We start from the raw sequence: 17,500 nt of genomic DNA, 5'->3' as shown, positions 1-17,500 counted from the left end.
TCTGTCCTTTGGTCTGATGAGTCCAAATTTGAGATTTTTGGTTCCAACCGCTGTGTCTTTGTGAGACGCAGAGTAGGTGAACGGATGATCTCCGCATGTGTGATTCCCACCGTGAAGCATGGAGGAGGAGGTGTGATGGTGCTTTGCTGGTGACACTGTCTGTGATTTATTTAGAATTCAAGGCACACTTAACCAGCATGGCTACCACAGCATTCTGCACCGATATGCCATCCCATCTGGTTTGGGCTTAGTGGGACTATCATTTGTTTTTCAACAGGCAATGACCCAACACACCTCCAGGCTGTGTAAGGGCTATTTTACCAAGAAGGAGAGTGATGGAGTGCTGCATCAGATGACCTGGCCTCCACAATCACCGGATCTCAACCCAATTGAGACGGTTTCGGATGAGTTGGACCACAGAGTGAAGGAAAAGCAGCCAACAAGTGCTCAGCATATGTGGGAACTCCTTCAAGACTGTTGGAAAAGCATTCCAGGTAAAAAATAAAGAATACCCCTTGAATGAGTAGGTGTGTCCAAACTTTTGACTGGTACTGTATATATATACACACAGTATCTCACAAAAGTGAGTACACCCCTCACATTTTTGTAAATATTTGAGTATATCTTTTCATGTGACAACACTGAAGAAATGACACTTTGCTACAATGTAAAGTAGTGAGTGTACAGCTTGTATAACAGTGTACATTTATTGTCCCCTCAAAATAACACAACACACAGTCATTAATGTCTAAACCGCTGGCAACAAAAGTGAGTTCACCCCTAAGTGAAAATGTCAAAATTGGACCAATTATAATGCACTGTTGGAGCTACATGTTAGTCATTTTAGCAGACGCTCTTATCCAGAGCAACTTACAGTTAGTGAGTGCATACATTTTTCATACTTTTTTCATACTGTAAATAATTACAATTTAGTATTAACACTGGAGTGATAGATGTGCAGAAGATGATGTGCAAATAGAGATACTGGGGTGCAAATTAGCAAAATAAATAACAATATGGGGATGAGGTAGTTGGGTGGGCTAATTTCAGATGGGCTGTGTACAGGTGCAGTGATCGGTAAGGTGCTCTGACAACTGACGCTTAAAGTTAGTGAGGGAGATAAGAGTCTCCAGCTTCAGCTAAGATAAGGCGGGGATTTGCCTAGAAGTGATTTGTAGATGACCTGGAGCCAGTGGGTTTGGCGACGAATATGTAGTGAGGGCCAGCCAACGAGAGCGTACAGGTCACAGTGGTGGGTAGTATATGGGGCTTTGGAGACAAAACGGATGGCACTGTGATAGACTACATCCAATTTGCTGAGTAGAGTGTTGGAGGCTATTTTGTAAATGACATCGCCGAAGTCAAGGATCGGTAGGATAGTCAGTTTTACGAGGGCATGTTTAGCAGCATGAGTGAAGGAGGCTTTGTTGCGAAATAGGAAGCCGATTCTATACAGGTGTTCCAAGCTTGTAGCGTCAAACCCTAGAAGACTCGATGCTGTAATCGCTGGCAAAGGTGCTTCAACAAAGGTTCTGAATACTTATGTAAATGTGATATTTTATTTTTAATAAATTAGCAAAAAATGTCTAAATACCTGTTTTTGCTTTGTCATTACGGGGTATTGTGTGTAGATTGATGAGGGGAATTTTTTTTAAATCAATTTTAATAATAATAATAAGCCATTTAGCAGACGATTTTATCTAAAGCGACTTACAGTCATGCGTGCATACATTTTTGTGTATGGGTGGTCCCGGGGATCGAACCCACTACCCTGGCGTTACAAGCGTCATGCTCTACCAGCTGAGCTACAGAGGACCACCATTTTAGAATAAGGCTGTGGAAAAAGTGAAGGGGTCTGAATACTTTCCGAAGGTACTGTATATATATATATATATATATATATATATATATATATATATATGTATACTGTATGTATACAGTGGGGGAAAAAAGTATTTAGTCAGCCACCAATTGTGCAAGTTCTCCCACTTAAAAAGATGAGAGAGGCCTGTAATTTTCAACATAGGTACACGTCAACTATGACAGACAAAATGAGGAAAAAATATCCAGAAAATCACATTGTAGGATTTTTAATGAATTTATTTGCAAATTATGGTGGAAAATAAGTATTTGGTCAATAACAAAAGTTTCTCAATACTTTGTTGTATACCCTTTGTTGGCAATGACACAGGTCAAACGTTTTCTGTAAGTCTTCACAAGGTTTTCACACACTGTTGCTGGTATTTTGGCCCATTCCTCCATGCAGATCTCCTCTAGAGCAGTGATGTTTTAGGGCTGTCGCTGGGCAACACGGACTTTCAACTCCCTCCAAAGATTTTCTATGGGGTTGAGATCTGGAGACTGGCTAGGCCACTCCAGGACCTTGAAATGCTTCTTACGAAGCCACTCCTTCGTTGCCCGGGCGGTGTGTTTGGCTTAAGCAGGGGGACATGTCTGGCACTGCAGGATTTGAGTCCCTGGCGGTGTAGTGTGTTACTGATGGTAGGCTTTGTTACTTTGGTCCCAGCTCTCTGCAGGTCATTCACTAGGTCCCCCCGTGTGGTTCTGGGATTTTTGCTCACCGTTCTTGTGATCATTTTGACCCCACGGGGTGAGATCTTGCGTGGAGCCCCAGATCGAGGGAGATTATCAGTGGTCTTGTATGTCTTCCATTTCCTAATAATTGCTCCCACAGTTGATTTCTTCAAACCAAGCTGCTTACCTATTGCAGATTCAGTCTTCCCAGCCTGGTGCAGGTCTACAATTGTGTTTCTGGTGTCCTTTGACAGCTCTTTGGTCTTGGCCATAGTGGAGTTTGGAGTGTGACTGTTTGAGATTGTGGACAGGTGTCTTTTATACTGATAACAAGTTCAAACAGGTGCCATTAATACAGGTAACGAGTGGAGGACAGAGGAGCCTCTTAAAGAAGAAGTTACAGGTCTGTGAGAGCCAGAAATCTTGCTTGTTTGTAGGTGACCAAATACTTATTTTCCACCATAATTTGCAAATAAATTCATTAAAAATCGATTTTTTTTCTCAATTTGTCTGTCATAGTTGACGTGTACCTATGATGAAAATTACAAGCCTCTCTCATCTTTTTAAGTGGGAGAACTTGCACAATTGGTGGCTGACTAAATACTTTTTTCCCCACTGTATAATGGTGTGTATAGACGGTATGGACAGTATATGGAATTCGCTTTGTGCACAGGGGCATTGTCATTCTGAAACAGGAAAGGGCCTTCCCCAAACTGTTGCCACAAAGGTGGAAACACAGAATCGTCTAGAATGTAATTGTTTGCTGTAGCGTTAAGATTTCCCTTCACTGAAACTAAGGGGCCTAGCCCGAACCATGAAAAACAGCCCCAGACCATTATTCCTCCTCCACCAAACTTTACAGTTGGCACTATGCATTGGGGCAGGTAGCGTTCTCCTGGCAGCCGCCAAACCCAGATTCGTCCGTCGGACTGCCAGATGTTGAAGCGTGATTCATCACTCCAGAGAACGCGTTTCCACTGTTCCAGAGTCCAATGGCGGCGAGCTTTACACCACTCCAGCTGCTCCGCCATGGAAACCCATTTCATGAAGCTCCTGACGAACAGTTAGTTCATCTGTTCTGACGAACAGTTCTTGTGCTGACGTTGCTTCCAGAGACAGTTTGGAACTCGATAGTGAGCGCATCAACACTCGGCGGTCCTGTTCTGTAAGCTTGTGTTGGCCTACCACTTCGCGGCTGAGCCGTTGTTGCTCCTAGACGTTTCCACTTCACAATAACAGCATTTACAGTTGACCGGGGGCAGCTCTAGCAGGGCAGAAAGTTGACTAACTCACTTGTTGGCAAAGATGGCATCCTATGACGGTGCCAAGTTGAAAATCACTGAGCTCTTCAGTACGGGCCATTCTACTGCCAATGTTTGGCTATGGAGATTGCATGGCTGTCTGCTGAAGCTATGAACCCATAGGCTTGGCTCTCTCATCCCTTCCAGGCTTTATAGAGGGAGGGTGGACAATGAGCCTGTCTGTCACAAGCCGGGTTAGAACTCCGGTCTCAGATGTGTAGAGCTGGGGGTACTACCCCTTAGCCACAGAGGAGATGTTGTAGGACCCAAATGAAACACCCAAGGCAATACTCCAGGCAAGTAGATTTAATATTCCAAAACAGGAGGCAAAACAAAACAACTCCACGAGGGGAGAAAAACAAACTAAAGATAACTTCAACAACTTACTAGGACAGACACGGTGAGACAAAGCAGGAGACACACAGTCAGGACGCAATAACCAAGTGAGAAACAAGGGGAAAACACACAGCTAAAATACACAAGGGGAAACAAGGCACAGGTGACATGGATAAGCTAATTAGGACACATGAGGAAGAACTAAGGCAGAGGGGAACACAGCTGACCTCTAGAGGCCAGGAGACAAACAGGAGAAGCAGGAAGCTGACAGGACCCCCTCCTCTAGGAACGACTCCTGACGTTCCTTCCAGAACACCCTGGCCTCAGGGTGCGAAAATCTCGGATCAACCCTGGGTCCAGGATGTCCCTGGCTGGAACCCAGGAGCGCTCCTCTGGCCCGTAGCCCTCCCAGTCCACCAGATACTGCAGAGAGTTCTGGACCCTCCGGGAGTCCAGTATCCGGCGGACTGTGTAGGCTGGCTGGCCGTCTATGATCCTGGGAGGTGGCGGGGGTCTGTGTGGGGGGGCAAAAGGAGAAGACAAGACAGGTTTAAGGAGTGAAACATGGAAAGTGGGGTTAACTCTAAGGGAGCGAGGCAGAACCAAACGATACGATACAGGGTTAACCTTTCTAGCAATGCGGAAAGGGCCGATGTATCTCTGGGAAAGCTTCTTGGATTCGACCCGGAGGGGCAAGTTCTTAGTGGCCAACCAAACTCTCTGACCAGCTCGGAAACTAGGGGCCGTCCGGCGGTGGCGATTAGCCTGACTTTGGTATCTCTGGGAGGTCCGAAGGAGGGTACACCTGGCCTTCTTCCAGGTCCGCCTACAGCGTTGGACAAAGCGCTGGGCCGAGGGAACACCAACTTGCGCCTCTTCCTCTGGAAATAATGGAGGGTTGTAACCGAACTGGCATTCGAAGGGGGACAATCCGGTGGCTGAGGACTGGAGGGTGTTGTGGGCATATTCAGCCCAAATGATATAGGTGGCCCAAGACGTGGGATTACTGGCCGCCATACACCGCAGGGTGGTCTCCAGATCCTGATTAATCCGTTCCGTTTGGCCATTAGACTCTGGATGGAATCCTGACGATAGGCTGGCTGTGGCCCCAATAAGCCTGCAGAAGGCCCCCCAAAACCGGGACGAGAATTGGGGACCTCGGTCAGAGACCACGTCCAGGGGAATGCCAAATATCCGGAAGACATGGTTCATGAGGAGCTCAGCAGTCTCCTTAGCCGAGGGCAGCTTGGGCAGGGGAATAAACCGGGCAGCCTTAGAGAAACGGTCTACCACCACAAGGATGACGGTGTTGCCCAGGGATAGAGGAAGTCCCGTAACAAAGTCCAGAGAAAGGTGTGACCATGGCCTTCGAGGAACAGGTAAGGGATGGAGCAGTCCCTGGGGTCGCTGGCGTGTCGACTTTCCCTGGTTGCACACAGGGCAGGCCTCAACATAGACCTGCACGTCCTTCTTGATGGACGGCCACCAAAACCGCCGTCGGAGGAACTCCAGTGTGCGAGCACTGCCAGGATGGCATGTCAAGGGCGACTCATGACCCCACTGCAAGACGCGGGCCCGAACCGAGAGAGGAACGTACAGGCGACCGGCAGGACCACCGCCTGGATCGGGCTCATGGGCAAGAGCTTCTCGTACCCCTCTTTCTAGTTCCCACTGAAGAGGTGCGACGATCCTAGACCTCGGAATAATCGATGCCAAGGGCTTCTCTTGTACCTCGGGAGAATAGACTCGAGACAGAGCATCCGGCTTGACGTTCTTGGTGCCAGGTCGGTAAGTCAGGATGAACTGGAATCGATTAAAGAAAAGGGACCATCGTGCTTGCCGAGGGTTCATCCGCTTAGCCTGTTGGAGATATTCCAGGTTCTTGTGGTCTGTGAGAACCTGGAAAGGGTGCTGAGCCCCCTCAAGCCAATGGCGCCACTCTTCCAAGGCCAGTTTAACCGCAAGCAACTCTAGATCCCCCACGTGGTAGTTGCGCTCGGCCTCAGACAGGCGGCGAGACATGAAGGCACAAGGGTGTAATCTCCCATCCGCACCCCTCTGTGACAGGACGGCTCCCACCCCCACCTCTGAGGCGTCCACCTCCACCACGAAAGGTCTCTCTGGGTCAGGGGTCACCAGAATCGGAGCAGAAGTGAAGCGGCGCTTGAGATCCTCGAAGGCCCCTGCTGCTTCCGGACCCCAGTGAATCTTGGTCCCTCCTCCCTTGGTAAGCGTCGTCAAGGGGGCTACCACCGAGCTGAAATTCTTGATGAACTTCCGATAGAAGTTAGAAAAGCCAATGAACCGTTGAACCTCCTTGACCGTGGCAGGTGTGGGCCAATCGTGGACCGCCTTGACCTTCTTGGGATCCATCTCTAGGTGCCCGGGAGTGACAATAAACCCGAGAAACTGAGTCTGAGAAACATGAAATTCACACTTCTCAGGCTTAACGTAGAGGTGATTGTCAAGGAGCCTCTGGAGAACCCGGCTAACATGCCCCTCATGCTCCTTCAGTGACCTCGAGAAGATGAGGATATCGTCCAGGTACACGAAGACGAACAGATTAAGCATATCCCGGAGAACATCATTAATCAGGGCTTGGAATACTGCGGGAGCATTGGTGAGCCCGAACGGCATCACCCGATATTCATAGTGTCCCGTGGGCGTGTTGAACGCCGTCTTCCATTCGTCTCCTGGCCGGATCCGCACGAGATGGTAAGCATTGCGGAGATCCAGCTTAGTAAAAATGGAAGCCCCTTGAAGCAGCTCAAAAGCAGTGGCCATGAGAGGAAGAGGGTATCGATTCCGAACCGTGATCTTGTTGAGTCCCCGGTAATCAATACAAGGCCTCAGACCCCCGTCTTTCTTTTCAACAAAAAAGAAGCCCGCCCCAGCCGGGGAAGTAGAGGCATAGATGAGGCCGGCTGCCAAGGACTCCTTAATGTAGGTGTCCATAGCTGCGTGCTCGGGGGAGGACAAGGAAAAGATCCGACCCCTAGGAGGGCAGCACCCAGGGAGTAGATCAATGGCACAGTCATAAGTGCGATGAGGCGGTAAGGCAGTAGCCCGGGCCTTGCTGAACACTGCTTTGAACCGATGGTAAACACTGGGGACTCGGGAGACGTCAACAGACTCTTGAAACTGGGTACTAGGGGCTGAGGAACTCTGAAGCATGCAGGTGAGTTGGCAAGTGGGACCCCAGCTAAGAATGGTGCCAGTAGGCCAGTCGATCTGGGGATTATGTCTGCATAGCCAAGGGTGACCCAGGATAATAGGATACTCGGGAGAGTCAATGAGATAGAAGGTCTCCTCCTGCTGGTGTTGAGAGATGGTAAGTCGCAGGGACTGAGTCGCCTCAGTAACTTTTCCTGGTTCCAGAGGTCTGCCATCTAAGGCTGTAACTGCCTGGGGTTGAGGAAGTAGTTGGGTAGGGATCTTAAGTTCCTTAGCCAAGGTTACATCCATAAAATCACCTGCGGCACCGGAATCGATCATAGCCTGGACCCGATGCTGGTGGCCCTCCCAGGACAGAGTGGCTGGAATAGCTAGGACCGCGTTAGTAGGAGGAGCTCTAATTTTCCCCATCACAACCCTCCTGTAGCTGGGCGGGGACAGGCGTTTCCCGAAAGCTCGGGGCAAGTAGGGCGGAAGTGGCCGGCAACCCCGCAGTAGAGGCACCGACGCTCCCTCATGCGACGTTCCCTTTCGTTGGAAGAAAGCCTGGAACGGCCTAACTGCATGCTCTCCGGGGAATCCTGGGGCAGTTCAGGAGCCGGGGCAGCTCTGAATGACGGAGTCCAAACAGGAGAAACAGAGCTGCTCAGAGGAACTTGGGACTGAGACACCTGACGGCGAGCCGTTCTCCGCTCTCTTAGACGATTGTCCAGGCGGATGGCCAAGGCTATGAGGGACTCGAGATCTTCAGCTGGTTCACGGGTGGCTAACTCATCTTGAAGGGGCTCAGATAACCCTCCCTGAAAGCAGACCCTCAGCGCTTCATCATTCCATCCGCTCCTTGCTGCTATGGTTCGGAACTCAATGGCAAAATCTGCCGTGCTTCGGGGGCCCTGACGGAGAGACAGTAGGCGCTTGGAAGCCTCCCGCCCACTGACAGGATGATCGAACACCCGCTTGAACTCTTCTACAAATGCAGCGTGGGAGTCACAACAGGCCTCCTGGGACTGCCACACCGCAGAGGCCCAGGCGAGCGCCTTGTCTGAAAGAAGGGTAATGAGGTAGGCAATCTTGGAACGGTCTGTGGGAAAACTTGAGGGTTGGAGCTCGAAGGTGAGGGAGCATTGGGTGAGGAAACCCTGACAAGAGCTTGGATCCCCAGAAAAGGGCTTGGGAGGTGGTAGTCGGGGCTCCGCCAACCGAGAAGGCCTGTCGTCACTGGGAGGTGACCGGGGGGAAGGGGGAGAACCAAGGAGGCGTTCAAAGAGCTGGTGAAGGGAACTCATCATTTCGGCCAGGAGTTGAGAATGTCTAGCCATCAGCTCCTCTTGTCGGCTGAGAACGGCTTCATGGCGCTGGAAAGAAGCCTCATGTCGAATGATCACCGCCAACAGGTCCTGGGAACTGAGTGTTTCTGGGTCCATGATTGACTTGGTTATTCTGTCACAAGCCGGGTTAGAACTCCGGTCTCAGATGTGTAGAGCTGGGGGTACTACCCCTTAGCCACAGAGGAGATGTTGTAGGACCCAAATGAAACACCCAAGGCAATACTCCAGGCAAGTAGATTTAATATTCCAAAACAGGAGGCAAAACAAAACAACTCCACGAGGGGAGAAAAACAAACTAAAGATAACTTCAACAACTTACTAGGACAGACACGGTGAGACAAAGCAGGAGACACACAGTCAGGACGCAATAACCAAGTGAGAAACAAGGGGAAAACACACAGCTAAAATACACAAGGGGAAACAAGGCACAGGTGACATGGATAAGCTAATTAGGACACATGAGGAAGAACTAAGGCAGAGGGGAACACAGCTGACCTCTAGAGGCCAGGAGACAAACAGGAGAAGCAGGAAGCTGACACTGTCATAGTGAATGTAAGCAATGTCCACACTCGCTCTGGCAGCTTTCATGGCCGGGATAAGTTATTTCCTCTTCTGGCGCACAGCTTCAGGATAGTTCTCGTTGAGGAAGATGTACGTTCCTCTCAAGTTCTTGGCTCCTTCCAGAACAGCTACCTTGTCCTTGAACCTCAGGAACTTGACCACTATCGGCCTGGGCCGGTCACCTGGGCCGGTGAACCTTGAACCTCAGGAACTTGACCACTATCGGCCTGGGCCGGTCACCTGGGCCGGTGAACCTTGAACCTCAGGAACTTGACCCCTATCGGCCTGGGCTTGTCACCTGGGCCGGTGGACCTTGAACCTCAGGAACTTGACCCCTATCGGCCACTATTGGTTGGTTTTCCAATCCGCCTCAACCTCAACCTTCCTGTGGTCCATCTTCAGTTCCAATGTAATGTCTACACCTGTTGTATTCGGCGCATGTGACGAATACAATTTGATTTGATTTGATGCCAACCGCGTCGCGGGATCCAAATTCAAAAGGTACAGTGGCTTGCGAAATATTGTTTATTGTGAAACAAACAAGAAATAAGACAAGAAAACAGAAAACTTGAGCGTGCATAACTATCCCCCCCCCCCCCCAAAGTCAATACTTTGTAGAGCCACCTTTTGCAGCAATTACAGCTGCAAGTCTCTTGGGGTATGTCTCTATAAGCTTGGCACATCTAGCCACTGGGATTTTTGCCCATTCTTCAAGGCAAAACTGTTCCAGCTCCTTGAAGTTGGATGGGTTCCGCTGATGTACAGCAATCCTTAAGTCATACCACAGATTCTCAATTGGATTGAGGTCTGGGCTTTGACTAGGCCATTCCAAGACATTTAAATGTTTTCCCCTTAAACCACTCGAGTGTTGCTTTAGCAGTATGCTTAGGGTCATTGTCCTGCTGGAAGGTGAACCTCCGTCCCAGTCTCAAATCTCTGGAAGACTGAAACAGGATTCCCTCAAGAATTTCCCTGTATTTAGTGCCATCCATCATTCCTTCAATTCTGACCAGTTTCCCAGTCCCTGCCGATGAAAAACATCCCCACAGCATGATGCTGCCACCACCATGCTTCACTGTGGGGATGGTGTTCTCGGGGTGATGAGAGGTGTTGGGTTTGCGCCAGACATAGCGTTTTCCTTGATGGCGAAAAAGCTCAATTTTAGTCTCATCTGACCAGAGTACCTTCTTCCATATGTTTGGGGAGTCTCCCACATGCCTTTTGGCGAACACCAAATGTGTTTGCTTATTTCTTTCTTTAAGCAATGGCTTTTTTCTGGCCACTCTTCCGTAAAGCCCAGCTCTGTGGAGTGTACGGCTTAAAGTGGTCCTATGGACAGATACTCCAATCTCCGCTGTGGAGCTTTGCAGCTCCTTCAGGGTTATCTTTGGTCTCTTTGTTGCCTCTGATTAATGCCCTCCTTGCCTGGTCCGTGAGTTTTGGTGGACGGCCCTCTCTTGGCAGGTTTGTTGTGGTGCCATATTCTTTCAATTTTTTAATCATGGATTTAAATGGTGCTCTGTGGGATGTTCAAAGTTTCAGATATTTTTTTATAACCCAACCCTGATCTGTACGCTCCGGGTCATCAGACTGGCCCTGGATCATGACCCAGGGGCCAGTCCGATGACCTGGAGCGTATTCAGAACAGAGCATGACCCCAGGGGCCAGTCTGATGACCTGGAGCGTATTCAGGACAGAGCATGACCCCAGGGCCAGTCTGATGACCTGGAGCGTATTCAGAACAGAGCATGACCCAGGGGCCAGTCTGATGACCTGGAGCGTATTCAGAAGAGAGCATGACCCAGGGCCAGTCTGATGACCTGGAGCGTATTCAGAACAGAGCATGACCCAGGGCCAGTCCGATGACCTGGAGCGTATTCAGAACAGAGCATGACCCAGGGCCAGTCTGATGACCTGGAGCGTATTCAGAACAGAGCATGACCCCAGAGCCAGTCTGATGACCTGGAGCGTATTCAGAACAGAGCGTGACCCAGGGCCAGTCTGATGACCTGGAGCGTATTCAGAACAGAGCATGACCCAGGGGCCAGTCTGATGGCCTGGAGCGTATTCAGAACAGAGCATGACCCCAGGGCCAGTCTGATGACCTGGAGCGTATTCAGAACAGAGCATGACCCCAGGGCCAGTCTGATGACCTGGAGCGTATTCAGAACAGATCATGACCCCAGGGCCAGTCCGATGACCTGGAGCGTATTCAGAACAGAGCATGACCCCAGGGCCAGTCTGATGACCTGGAGCGTATTCAGAACAGAGCATGACCCCAGGGCCAGTCCGATGACCTGGAGCGTATTCAGAACAGAGCATGACCCCAGGGGCCAGTCCGATGACCTGGAGCGTATTCAGAACAGAGCATGACCCCAGGGGCCAGTCTGATGACCTGGAGCGTATTCAGGACAGAGCATGACCCCAGGGCCAGTCTGATGACCTGGAGCGTATTCAGAACAGAGCATGACCCAGGGGCCAGTCTGATGACCTGGAGCGTATTCAGAAGAGAGCATGACCCAGGGCCAGTCTGATGACCTGGAGCGTATTCAGAACAGAGCATGACCCAGGGCCAGTCTGATGACCTGGAGCGTATTCAGAACAGAGCATGACCCCAGAGCCAGTCTGATGACCTGGAGCGTATTCAGAACAGAGCGTGACCCAGGGCCAGTCTGATGACCTGGAGCGTATTCAGAACAGAGCATGACCCAGGGGCCAGTCTGATGGCCTGGAGCGTATTCAGAACAGAGCATGACCCCAGGGCCAGTCTGATGACCTGGAGCGTATTCAGAACAGAGCATGACCCCAGGGCCAGTCTGATGACCTGGAGCGTATTCAGAACAGAGCATGACCCCAGGGGCCAGTCTGATGACCTGGAGCGTATTCAGAACAGAGCATGACCCAGGGCCAGTCTGATGACCTGGAGCGTATTCAGAACAGAGCATGACCCCAGGGCCAGTCTGATGACCTGGAGCGTATTCAGAACAGAGCATGACCCAGGGGCCAGTCTGATGACCTGGAGCGTATTCAGAACAGAGCATGACCCAGGGCCAGTCTGATGACCTGGAGCGTATTCAGAACAGATCATGACCCCAGGGCCAGTCTGATGACCTGGAGCGTATTCAGAACAGAGCATGACCCCAGGGCCAGTCTGATGACCTGGAGCGTATTCAGAACAGAGCATGACCCCAGGGCCAGTCTGATGACCTGGAGCGTATTCAGAACAGAGCATGACCCCAGGGCCAGTCTGATGACCTGGAGCGTATTCAGAACAGAGCATGACCCCAGGGCCAGTCTGATGACCTGGAGCGTATTCAGAACAGAGCATGACCCCAGGGCCAGTCTGATGACCTGGAGCGTATTCAGAACAGAGCATGACCCCAGGGCCAGTCTGATGACCTGGAGCGTATTCAGAACAGAGCATGACCCCAGGGCCAGTCTGATGACCTGGAGCGTATTCAGAACAGATCATGACCCCAGGGCCAGTCTAATGACCTGGAGCGTATTCAGAACAGATCATGACCCCAGGGGCCAGTCTGATGACCTGGAGCGTATTCAGAACAGATCATGACCCCAGGGCCAGTCCGATGACCTGGAGCGTATTCAGAACAGAGCATGACCCCAGGGCCAGTCTGATGACCTGGAGCGTATTCAGAACAGATCATGACCCCAGGGCCAGTCTGATGACCTGGAGCGTATTCAGAACAGAGCATGACCCCAGGGCCAGTCTGATGACCTGGAGCGTATTCAGAACAGAGCATGACCCCAGGGCCAGTCTGATGACCTGGAGCGTATTCAGAACAGATCATGACCCCAGGGCCAGTCTGATGACCTGGAGCGTATTCAGAACAGATCATGACCCAGGGGCCAGTCTGATGACCTGGAGCGTATTCAGAACAGATCATGACCCCAGGGCCAGTCTGATGACCTGGAGCGTATTCAGAACAGAGCATGACCCCAGGGCCAGTCTGATGACCTGGAGCGTATTCAGAACAGAGCATGACCCCAGGGCCAGTCTGATGACCTGGAGCGTATTCAGAACAGAGCATGACCCAGGGCCAGTCTGATGACCTGGAGCGTATTCAGAACAGATCATGACCCCAGGGCCAGTCTGATGACCTGGAGCGTATTCAGAACAGAGCATGACCCCAGGGCCAGTCTGATGACCTGGAGCGTATTCAGGACAGAGCATGACCCAGGGGCCAGTCTGATGACCTGGAGCGTATTCAGAACAGAGCATGACCCAGGGCCAGTCTGATGACCTGGAGCGTATTCAGAACAGATCATGACCCCAGGGCCAGTCTGATGACCTGGAGCGTATTCAGAAGAGATCATGACCCAGGGGCCAGTCTGATGACCTGGAGCGTATTCAGAACAGAGCATGCCGCACCATCCTAGGAGGGTACTCCAGTTATACTGAGGCCCTTCAGACGCTGTCCCTACCCCGGCTTCCTGAAAGACGGACACAACTCTGCACTGACTTCGCCGTTAGCCTCCTAAAATCTCAATTCAGAGTCTGGCTACCCCCCTGACTGAATCACTGTGACGGGCAGGAACACCCTTAGCCGTAACTAACTGAACGGTACATGAGGTTACCAATCTATTATTTCTGCTCATTGATTCATGTCACTTTCAGACATTTTGCATGCTAATGATTTCAGTTTGGGATTGAATGCTATATGAGTGTAATAAAACACACACACACACCCTCCACACACACACCCTCCACACACAAACACACACACACACACACACACACAAAGAGAGACTCACCCGGTTCTGACAGGGCCAGTACCCCTCTCTCCGGCGCGTCCTTCTTCCCCTCCTGCTCCTCCAGCTGGTACGAGTCGAAGCTAAAACTCTGCACTACACTGCTCTCTCTCTCCTCTCTCCCTCCCTGGCTCCATCCCTCTCTCTCCTCTCTCCTCTCTCCCTGGCCCCATCCCTCTCTCTCCTCTCTCCTCTCTCCCTGGCTCCATCCCTCTCTCTCCTCTCTCCTCTCTCCCTGGCTCCATCCCTCTCTCTCCTCTCTCCCTCCCTGGCCCCATCCTTCTCTCTCCTCTCTCCCTCCCTGGCCCCATCCCTCTCTCTCCTCTCTCCTCTCTCCCTGGCCCCATCCCTCTCTCTCCTCTCTCCTCTCTCCCTGGCTCCATCCCTCTCTCTCCTCTCTCCCTCCCTGGCTCCATCCCTCTCTCTCCTCTCTCCCTCCCTGGCTCCATCCCTCTCTCTCCTCTCTCCCTCCCTGGCCCCATCCCTCTCTCTCCTCTCTCCTCTCTCCCTGGCTCCATCCCTCTCTCTCCTCTCTCCCTCCCTGGCTCCATCCCTCTCTCTCCTCTCTCCCTCCCTGGCTCCATCCCTCTCTCTCCTCCCTCCATCCCTCTCTCCCCCCTCTCTCCTCAGGGGTCTGTGCTGGGGTCGGCCTCCGTCGCTCCACTCCTGCTGCACTCATTATACTACACTACACTACACACACACACACACACACACACACGCACACACAAAGGAATACACACTCTTAACACTCTCCTTGCAAAACACACACTACACACACCCGGGAGCAAACATACTCACAACCACAACACACACATACACACACACCTAGGCTACACAACCTTCCCAGCTAACAGCGGAGAGGAGCGGAGAGGAGAGGAGAGGAGAGGAGAGGAGAGGAGAGGAGAGGAGAGGAGAGGAGAGGAGAGGAGGCTGTGGGGTGATGGTGATCTGTAGAAAGAGACAACAGAACAACATCATAGAATTGTGTTAGACCTCCAGGAGGAGACAACAGAACAACATCATAGAATTGTGTTAGACCTCCAGGAGGAGACAGCAGAACAACATGATAGAATTGTGTTAGACCTCCAGGAGGAGACAGCAGAAAGGCGTTAGACCTCCAGGAGGAGACAACAGAAAGGCTTTAGACCTCCAGGAGGAAACAACAGAAAGGCGTTAGACCTCCAGGAGGAGAAAACAGAAAGGCGTTAGACCTCCAGGAGGAGACAACAGAAAGGCGATAGACCTCCAGGAGGAGACAACAGAAAGGTGTGTATAGGAGCTCCAGGCTCAGATCTCTATTTGTCTGTCAACACAGAGGAGGACTGAGGAGGACTGAGGAGGACTGAGGAGGACAGAGAGGGCCTGGAGGAGGACAGAGGAGGACTGAGGAGGACTGAGGAGGACAGAGGAGGACAGATGAGGACTGAGGAGGACTGAGGAGGACAGAGGAGGACAGACGAGGACAGAGGAGGACTGAGGAGGACTGAGGAGGACCGAGGAGGACTGAGGAGGACAGACGAGGACAGATGAGGACTGAGGAGGACAGAGGAGGACAGAATATTCACACAAACACAGACACTCTCTCACTGGGTAAATACTAAATACACATCTGGCACCACCACCTGGACATGCAGCCTCTAGTCTTTTCTGTCAGCCCAGTTCATCTCCCTACAACAAGACTATAACAGTGGTGTGTGCTGAGTGCTGAAGGAATGGACAAGCCCTCTGTATGCTGTAACACTAGACCTTACACAACACGTTATTCACACAGACAGACAGACAGACAGACAGACAGACAGACGGGCAGGCAGGCAGGCAGACGGGCAGGCAGGCAGACAGACAGGCAGAGAGACAGGCAGACAGACAGACAGACAGACAGACAGACAGACAGACAAACAGACGGGCAGGCAGACAGACAGACAGACAGACAGGCAGACAGACAGACAGACAGACAGACAGACAGACAGACAGACAGACAGACAGGCAGGCAGACAGGCAGACAGACAGACGGGCAGACAGGCAGGCAGACAGACAGGCAGACAGACAGACAGACAGACAGACATACGGGCAGACAGGCAGGCAGACAGACAGGCAGGCAGGCAGGCAGGCAGACAGACAGACAGACAGACAGACAGACAGACAGACAGGCAGGCAGACACACAGACAGGCAGACAGCTGTAGGCCTAATATATCATGATGATGCTCTCTCTCCGTCCACTGACCACTAGAAAACAGTTGTGTGTGTGATTCCAGTTCTAACCACTAGGCGGCCTCTTAGTCACCACCTATTAGTCAGAAACAGAATAAAAGGATCCAACATAATGTGATTGAAACATTAATTAAATAGACTCGTATAGCGTTACACATTCAACAATGGCAATATTGGTAAAGGAAAACATACATGTCCTTTTAATACCATGTAAAAGTTAACAGAGTGAAGTGGAATCGATTATTCTGTAGCAAAAAAATATATTGTCTGACAGATGAAATCAACTATAGTCCATATCTATTAGCCTAATTAAAAGAATGAGCCTAATCGTTGTGTTTGCAGATCTTCCTGTAGAAGAAGCCTCGCCTTTAGCTTTATGTCTGTCTGAGGACGTTACGAAGAAATACATGGGGGGAGGAAAAGCTAACATTGTCTAGACTCCCAATTTAATTACAATAAATATAGGCTATAAAAATGAACAATATACATTTAGAAGCAGCAGTCCATCCGTACAAACAACAGGTTCTCCATTCATCCTTACCTTTCCTCCCGGCGCCGTCTGAGCCTCTAGAACAACGGAACCGTCTTCATTCTCCGTGACTCCCGGGTCGGTGGTCTCGGTGCTGCTGGCGCCTGTCCGTTAACCGCCTCCATCAGAAGGGAACTCCCGCTACTGGCTACTGGCTCCGGTCCACCGCGGCTGGCTGACGCTGCTTTTCACTCGACCTCAAACACGCATCTCGTTAAACCGGATATCACCTGACTGTCGTCATCCTAGTGTACGGTATTGTATTGATAAGGAGTTGTAGGCTCGCCAGATTCAGTCAGTTAGCTACATCTGTCCGTTATAAACGTCGAGGTCAGACCTAACGGCGGACAGACGTGCTATTAAGTCGACACATAACATGAGTGGGTTAATGATAAGGCTGAACCGCCATCATAAGAATGTCAGTATGTATATTACAGTGTTAATGATAATAAGTACATCTACAGTTATTAAAAGCTGCTTTAATAAAAATACAGCTTCCTCATCTACTCTTCTATAGCAGAAGACACCTTATCTTCCCTGGACACACACACACACAGACACACACACACACAGACACACAGACACAGACACACACACAGACACACACACAGACACACACACAGACAGACACACACAGACACACACACACACAGACACACACACACACAGACACACAGACACAGACACACACACACACACACACACACAGACACAGACACACACACAGACACAGACACACACACAGACACACACA

The 17,500-nt window shown here is 50.9% G+C and overlaps 1 protein-coding gene across 1 annotated transcript in view; it reads right to left on the bottom strand.

The window, feature by feature from the left end:
- The window catches only part of slc29a4a (solute carrier family 29 member 4a), a gene marked incomplete at its 3' end in the record, with an annotated part of 33,625 nt that extends 16,752 nt beyond the window's left edge, over positions 1–16,873 (bottom strand). Inside the window, exons 1-3 of the mRNA XM_084200654.1 lie at positions 16,759–16,873; positions 14,601–14,693; positions 14,009–14,132 (exon numbers count right to left, since the gene is read on the bottom strand). Coding sequence (XP_084056780.1) covers positions 14,009–14,132; positions 14,601–14,684 — 208 coding nt within the window. The remainder of the gene's footprint in view (positions 1–14,008; positions 14,133–14,600; positions 14,694–16,758) is intronic.
- Between the last annotated feature and the right edge of the window lie 627 nt (positions 16,874–17,500).

Source organism: Coregonus lavaretus (assembly GCF_964263955.1).
Source record: "Coregonus lavaretus genome assembly, contig: HAP1_SCAFFOLD_5553, whole genome shotgun sequence".
Taxonomy (NCBI): domain Eukaryota; kingdom Metazoa; phylum Chordata; class Actinopteri; order Salmoniformes; family Salmonidae; genus Coregonus; species Coregonus lavaretus.
Note: the sequence above shows the minus strand (reverse complement) of the source record. Positions and strands in the feature narration are given on the sequence as shown.